The 7,500-nt window shown below is 40.3% G+C and overlaps 2 protein-coding genes across 2 annotated transcripts in view; one reads left to right on the top strand and one right to left on the bottom strand.

Moving 5' to 3' along the window:
* Positions 1 to 204, top strand: part of LOC138024182 (ciliary microtubule-associated protein 2-like) — a 20,613-nt gene extending 20,409 nt beyond the window's left edge. The window contains exon 12 of the mRNA XM_068871297.1: positions 1 to 204. This exon is cut by the window's left edge and continues 394 nt beyond it. The gene's annotated coding sequence lies outside the window, so the exon portion shown is untranslated.
* A 4,353-nt stretch (positions 205 to 4,557) lies between these two features.
* Positions 4,558 to 7,500, bottom strand: part of LOC138024451 (uncharacterized) — a 6,322-nt gene continuing 3,379 nt past the window's right edge. Inside the window, exon 2 of the mRNA XM_068871659.1 lies at positions 4,558 to 7,473. Within this exon, the coding sequence (XP_068727760.1) occupies positions 6,727 to 7,470 (744 nt within the window). The 5' untranslated portion in view covers positions 7,471 to 7,473 and the 3' untranslated portion in view covers positions 4,558 to 6,726. The remainder of the gene's footprint in view (positions 7,474 to 7,500) is intronic.

The following is a 7,500-nucleotide window of genomic DNA, read 5'->3' as shown; positions in this document are numbered from 1 at the left end:
TAGTACTGATATTGTTTTCACAGAAATAGTTTTGTCTCATTGTACACAGATGACCATAAAGCGATATCTGAAACATGTGTAAGAGTAATATATGATCGTTTCCCGTTCTTTCTTTCTGTTTTTTGTGTTTCGTTGTGAAAAGAATTTACTTCGGCATAATGCGTCAGGTTAAATAGGTAAATAAATCTATCAACTGTGATGTAAGTATTTTTACTTTGATTTCTCCTTTTGCAATGCCAATAGTTGCCTTTTTGGATGCTTCTAAGCAACTGTTTAACAACTGAGCTGTGTTTCCCAGTGCCGTTAGGGAATTGCCGGGATTCGTGTTCGGTTGTCCCAAAATTGGATTCCGTTATTCTTCTGAAATAGCCAGCTGCATGGTTTTTCCCCTCTACTCGGGACTTGTACCGTGCACATTCCCTTATTTTTTTCATTCGGTCGTCGAGATTTGTTTGCAGTAGCGAACGCGATATGGGGAGACTTATAAATGCAACTGTTGTTGCAAACAAATAGAGGCGTGACAAAACGGGAAGGTAAGAAACTGTTACCCGGAGCGTAGAATATTTAATTAACCTGCAATAGCGCTGCGCTGCGCTGCGCTGCTGGCAGCTATTCACGTGATGTGGACTTGTTATACCCACCCACCCATATGCACACATGCAGAGGACAGCCACAACACCGGGAAATTCATCAGTGTGTGGGTTCTTTAACGTCCCACAGGGAACTAATGAACATGGAAGTTATTTGTGAGACGGGACCTCCGGCTTATCGTCCTTATCCGAAAAGACTTGAAAGTCTAACCATTTGCGGATGTAATTACAAAGGCAACACTTTCTCCTCAGTTATTTAAAGACCCTGAGTGTTGGTCCGGCCGGAGTCGAACTCACGACCTCCGCATGGCAGCCCGATGCTCAACCAACTGAGCCACCGGTGCGCGGTGATATATGTTATATAATGTATGAAACGATATATGAATTTTTCAGGCTTCTCTACGCAATTGCTAAAATTGCGTCCATAACTGCGAGGATCCAAGCTTTACTTGATTTCATATCCACAGTTCAGTATGTGATTCATTTCAGATAAGATATACACTTCAATTAATTGAAAATGTGTAGCAGTGTCAATAACACGACCATATGCGGTTAGAGGTTGCACTGGCGACTCATGCTTAAGGAAAGTGATGCGTAGTTCTTGCGTAGTTCATGTTGTTGCTAGTAGACCAGTTACAGATTTTGTCAAGTTCAGTTTGAGAGAAGCTTGGGCAGGACACATTTAAGCATTCAAAATAGTTATATCATCTACATACTTGTAGAGTGGTAGATCGGAGGTGAAAACATTGATAATCACAAGCAATAGCAAAGGTCCAAGTTATGTACCTTGAGGTACACCAACATGTGTTGATTCCCAGGCTGATTTGTTTTCGCCAATTTTGACGCGAAAATAGCGTTGACGGAGGAAATCCTCACACTAGTTGATCAAAATATCAGGAACTCCCAGCAATTGCAGCTTAGTGATGATGATGTTGTGGTCTATCAAGTGGAAGGCTTTAGAGAAATCAATCATGCATGCGCGAATGTTAACGCGTTGGGTATCAGAGGAGGAAAGCCAGTGATGTAAAAGGTTGATCAGTAGGTGCGTAGTTGAGCAGCCTTTAATGTTGCTGAACTGGTTCTTATTAATTTTTGCAGATACGATTTCATATATCCACTTGAAAACCAAATTTCCAATTTCTTACTGAGCACGGGAGTAAGAGAAATCGGACGGAGATCTATACCAGCGTCCTTTGGATTATTAACTTCAGCCAAGGGAAAACGTTTGCGCATTTCCAGACCGTTGGGACCTGACCTTGTGCGCCAGATGCATTTAAAATTAGGCAAATTGGAGCAGCAAGAACGGTGGAGTTGGGTTTCAATACCCAGTCTGGTATATAGTCAGGACCGATAGATTTTTTGGTGTTGATGCTGGCAAGCGCATGCTCAACCTGCTCAACGGTGATGGATTCACAACGGATTGGGGAGAAATCGAGTGGCGGGATGTTCTCCTCAACTTTGATAAATGAGTGTGCAATGTGATCAGTAATTTTTTGGCCTTTTACAACATCGCCATTGAGTAGAAGGCTGAGCAAGATAGGTGGATTCGAGAGACTAGCCAAAGACTTTTTTCTCTCCATTTTGCAGGATCTCGATTCTTGTTGGTCATAGATTTATAGAAGAGTCGGCGAGCCTGAGAGCACATTTTTTGCACTTTGTTGCCATAGTAGTTGTAAGTTAGCTCATGTCCCTTTACCCAAGCATTTTTTCGTTTAACGATGGTGTCCTTTATTTCCGAGTTCATCCAACGCTTGTCTAACGGGTAGGATTTAACGTTGCGCATGGGTAGATGAGTGTTCATTTGATTACTGAGAACTGTAGAAAACATATCAAATTTGCTGTTTGCAGAAATAATTGAGGACAATGGAGACCAGTTGATTTGGCTGAGCGATGATGCAAGCCCCCGCCGATTTGCAGGTTTGCATTGACGTTTCATTACACGAACAGCATTATGGGTAGTAGATAAGCAAAGCTTTGCATGCCCTGAGACAGTAACGTGATCAGACAGCCCAATCGGTGGTAAAATGGATGCCTCATGATAATGTGACGAAAGAGTGGAATAAATTTGGTCGAGGATTTCGGAGCCACGAGTTGGACTGGTAACTAGTTTCTTTAGTTTGAAGGATGAGCACAGGTTTCCAGGGTTAAGGAGGTTCCCTAGAGTTTTAGGGCCGCACGCACGCTGGGCACTAGTATGGCGCGTAAAGCCTGAATCGCGCGTGCTTTTCTGATTTTTGTGACGTCAGCGTGATGAAATCTGTCGGAGCTAATCGAATATATTTAGAAACTTGACAAATTACAGAATATCGGCAAAACCCTCTGAACGACGTTGACGTTTTACCACTTCAAAATGTCAGGCAATATCATTTCCATAATGTGGCAAAGTTTAAATATCAAGGAATTTAGGCCAAAAATAAGAATATTTCTGCCTGTGATTAGATGTGATGTTGCCATGGTAACGACCATAATCCAAAAATTGACACGCAAAAAGTAAGCCTGATATCGGTACTCGGTAAATCTCTACAGGGAGAACTTTAAGAGAAATCAACTAGGTTTCCATTTGTAACTCATGCCCTGTATTGAGGGTCTTCGCAAATACTCTAGGGAGCCACGTTAAACTGGTTGACGTAGCCCATGATGGTGATTGCAGAGTTATTTACACAACATAGAGTCAAAGGTTTGGAAGAGGAAAGCCCTTAATTAAGGGGGAGTCTTTGTTATCTGGAGGGCGGTAAACCGTGGCCAGAATAAGTGAGTTATCTCCTCTAGGATGCCGCGACTCAATAGCGACGCTAAACATCAAAATTCGCAGAGCTGTAGAGAAAGCTTGTGGGAGCCATGAGCGCGCTGACCCTTGTGAAGATCAAGAATGGAACGTCAATTGGATAAACAAGACAGGCGGTGCAAAAGAATATCGGGAATCTTAAAAGCGACGAGTAATGGACTTCGGCAACAACTCTATCTTTCGCCCGTCGAGCCGTATCAAAGTGAACTGTAATTCTAGTATTTTAGTAACTGTAGTGTTACGTACAACAGTGAAACCAAATATATGGGCAACGGAGCCCACACAATCTGTTTGCGTAAACGTTTGTAATTTTATGATAAATGTATTGGATTCACCGTTTGCTTCTCCTGTATCGATATATCGATTAATATGCGCATGGACCAATGTTAAATAAACGTTGTATTACCATGCTTACAGGTTGTAGTTCTACGTAATGTTCATTTATTGTTTAAAAAAAAATGACTGAAATGTCTAAACTATTCTGTGTACAGACTGGCTTGCCGCGATTAGCACTTCGCTATTTGCAAGCCAGCCTAGTTATAACTTAAAGTGTTTGCTGTAAATAAATAAAACTTCAACTTGAAATTTGAAAAAAATATTTTTGTATTGTTCATTTGTCTGTATGCTTGTTTCATTGTTCGTTGATTAGTTTGTTTGTTTGATAGAGATGATGACGATGTCCATTGGATTACATTTAGGTGAACAGGAGAAAGATTAGCGATTGCTTCTGAGTTTATTTTCTGCCAAAAAGAAATTCATGTCTTTCTAGTATCACCGTTAAAGTGCATTGACAATCCTGTGCTGAATACTGAGAAACCATTGAAATAGCAACCTCATTATAACACGTTTTAAGAAACGGTCCAGATAAGAACGATAGCAACAACGGCAACGAACATGTTGGATTTCAATTGGTATGCAAAAAGGTGATAACTTTTCTATTGTCTGTACTTACTTCTGATTGGCTTAATTAAACAGCAAACGGTTAACAAAACTTCATAAAAGCAGTATTATATTCATGCTTACTTTCCAACCATCTTCCATCTTTCATCTGGTCTCAGTTTAAATGAATTCCACAGAAATCGTATGTGGGGAACATGTAAAATTGTAAACGTTTCTTGGCTTTTGTTTTCAACTCTTGTGATTGGTCAAAATCTTTTAACACAAAAAAACACCCTTTCAAAGTGGGCTGTAGATGAATTTTATTGCGTTAACTGCCTTCCTGTAGGTATATGCATTCTCTGTGTAAAAATGATAACATTCCTATGTGGAGAAAGCCCGGTTGCCGCATAACAAAGGAAATTGCTATCCACCTTACACGGATCATTACTTAAATCTTTAGAGCTGAGGAAGCTGGAAATAGTTTCCATTCTTTTCACACAAATAAACAGATTCTATTTTGATTCTATTCTTAGATAGAGCTAGGGTCAGATCATGAGAAAAGACCAGACCTTTCCAGCCAATCACAAGTCTTACATTGATTGAGAATGGTCATTCGTGCAAAGAACTCGTCTAAAAATAGCTACATTTGTGAAAATGCAGTTTCGTAGACCAACTATAGTATCGGTTAAATGCCTTACATTATTGCCATGGTAAGGGTATTTTGAAAGAAAATGCCATGTGGAAAATCTATGATAAGTGTGACTTTTACTTCCCGTCACATGACCTTTTTGCGCTTCGTTGTTGTTGAGAGCGGCCCTATTTGTTTGTGCTGTGTTCTGTCAATAAACATATTAATGGGTACTTAATAATCTAATACCCTGGCTCAAATTTCGTAGTGATGTGATGACCCTAACTGAGCTGAGAACAGCATATGTTTATTTGTGTGAAAAAAGGACCTTTTTCGAACCTCCTTAAACTATGAAGTAGGCCACTTCGGAAAATACCACAATACTCTTTGTTTGTCCCTCCAAATTTTGCATAAGCATTGTTTCCAGTCTCTCATGGGACTTACAATGGTCCCAAGAGAAAACAAACACAATGCTTGTGCAACATTTGGGGGAACAAACAAAGAGTATTATGGTATTTTCCGAAGTGGCCTATAGGAGCGAACGAACAACAGAACGATAGCTTAGAAGCTGTTTGTCACAGTAGCGAAGGCTTGATACTGCAGGTTTCTACGACAAATTGTCATACAATGTGTAAACTGTACCCAGCTTAGCATCGATTTGTTTTATATTTCGAATAAAGACTGCACGAGTGAACTTCCAAAACACATATCATGCCTAAGGGCTCGAACTAATCGAGCTATTGTGTGCAGTAGTAACTGGAAAAACCTTGGTAAAGGAAATTGCATATAAAAAACCTCTGAAATTTGGCTCCATTATATAATCACTAAGTCTGACAATTTGTTAATCGAGGAACATACAGTGCTACTAAGCTTAGAAAACGATGCAAACCTAGTGGATCTAAAATACAACATCTAACTCAGATCTTTTCAGAACTAAATGGTCTGATATTATATTAATTGTGAGCTACGAATCGGTCACTATACCGAGTGACAATCAGGCATTTTACACAGAATATTAAACAATTTTCTCTTGTACTAAAAGTAAGAAGTTGCGACTACATGCTTAACAAGATATTCAGTCTGATTTCTAAATGGCCGGCCAACGAATAAACGAATCACCCGAGTCTGTCAAAGGAAATCAGAAAAATCTGTTTGTCGTATGAAGGCTTTTACTGTAACTACATTTTAAGTGAAGTTTGGTTATACCGTGCTCTTACAATTAAGGCATGAAGTATGCAAAAAAAAAAAAAAACAACAATTATGATGATCTTTGCTTAGTTATTTAAAATTCAAACACTCTTGCTACGTTAATTATAACTCGTTTACACACAGCACACTAGGAGTCCATCACCCATGACTCTTGACTACACCAAGAGTGAATTAGATAAGAGTGTTGTTATGGGATGGGTGGGCTCCCCACCACAGTCACAAATGAATCTATTTTTAGAATACCCGTTCCCGCGTAAATCAGTTGTCACATGGCAGAAACAGTCACGCGTGACATGGCTTTTTCTGATTGGTTAAAATTGGTGTTCCTTTGTTTGTTTTGCGCGTTAAGTGTATCTGGGGCAAGGCCTCAAAGTGATAGATCAACACCCTTATCTAATGTAGTCTTGACGACAATCAATCCGGAACAATCTTAAAAATATAATTGAACTCTAGACGTACGTGTAAATTAAGAAAATTGAGCAAAAATGCACTCATTTAAGCAAACATGCAAACTGAAATCATTGATATGCTTGATTGAATAAGAAGTATTCATGTATATAAGTCAACACTTCAAGTCTGCCAAAGTTCAATCAGAACTGAAGTAACTAGTACTGTTCTTTTCGGCGTCATTTACTCTACTTGACATACAGAAACTTCTCTTTCCCTGGTTCTTGATTAGTGGTTGTCATGGCAGTGTTTGCTGTAGGAATGCTCAGCTCGTCAAAAGGTGAATCTTGGTCCGTTTTGACGACTACAATCTCTTGCCACAAATAACAAGGATCTTTAAACTTGCGCTCCGAGGTTTTGGTGATCTCACTTTCAAATTCATCAACTCGAGTCAGCTTTGTGTGGGCTTTGAACGACACACTCATCTCGATTGCCTTAATCATGCCCCCAACTTTAGCCTCTGCCTCGTACCCTTTCTCCTGCATGTCCTTCCAGCTGTTTTTGGTGACCATTTTGATCGTTGCTGTCTCTTCATAGCCCCCAGGGTGACTGAAAGTCAGATGCCACTTGGAGAAGCCTCTAAGGACTTGCACTGACTGCATTGCACGACTGGTTTCATACTCCCTGATAGCATCAGCGAAGATCTTGCTCATTTTGTGCGTGCGGTTTTCGAAGCTGCTCGAAGGGAACGTGATCTTCACCTCCTCCGCATCTGGTAGCTTTAGAACAAGGTCCACACTGAAGCCACCGATGAGGTAATTACCCTGCTGTTCATCAGGATCCAAGGAACGGGTTCCGTCGTGGTCAACTATCATAACTGTATACTCCGTGTCGTTTTCGAAGGTGCAACGCTTCACGACTGCGTTCTCTACCACCTCGACGGTCTTCTTTACCGCTTCTCTAACTCCCGGGATCAAAAGTAAAAAAGCCATGATCTGCAAGAACAGAAATTAAACTCCTAA

The sequence above is a fragment of the Montipora capricornis genome, chromosome 11 (assembly GCF_036669925.1).
Source record: "Montipora capricornis isolate CH-2021 chromosome 11, ASM3666992v2, whole genome shotgun sequence".
Taxonomy (NCBI): domain Eukaryota; kingdom Metazoa; phylum Cnidaria; class Anthozoa; order Scleractinia; family Acroporidae; genus Montipora; species Montipora capricornis.
Note: the sequence above shows the minus strand (reverse complement) of the source record. Positions and strands in the feature narration are given on the sequence as shown.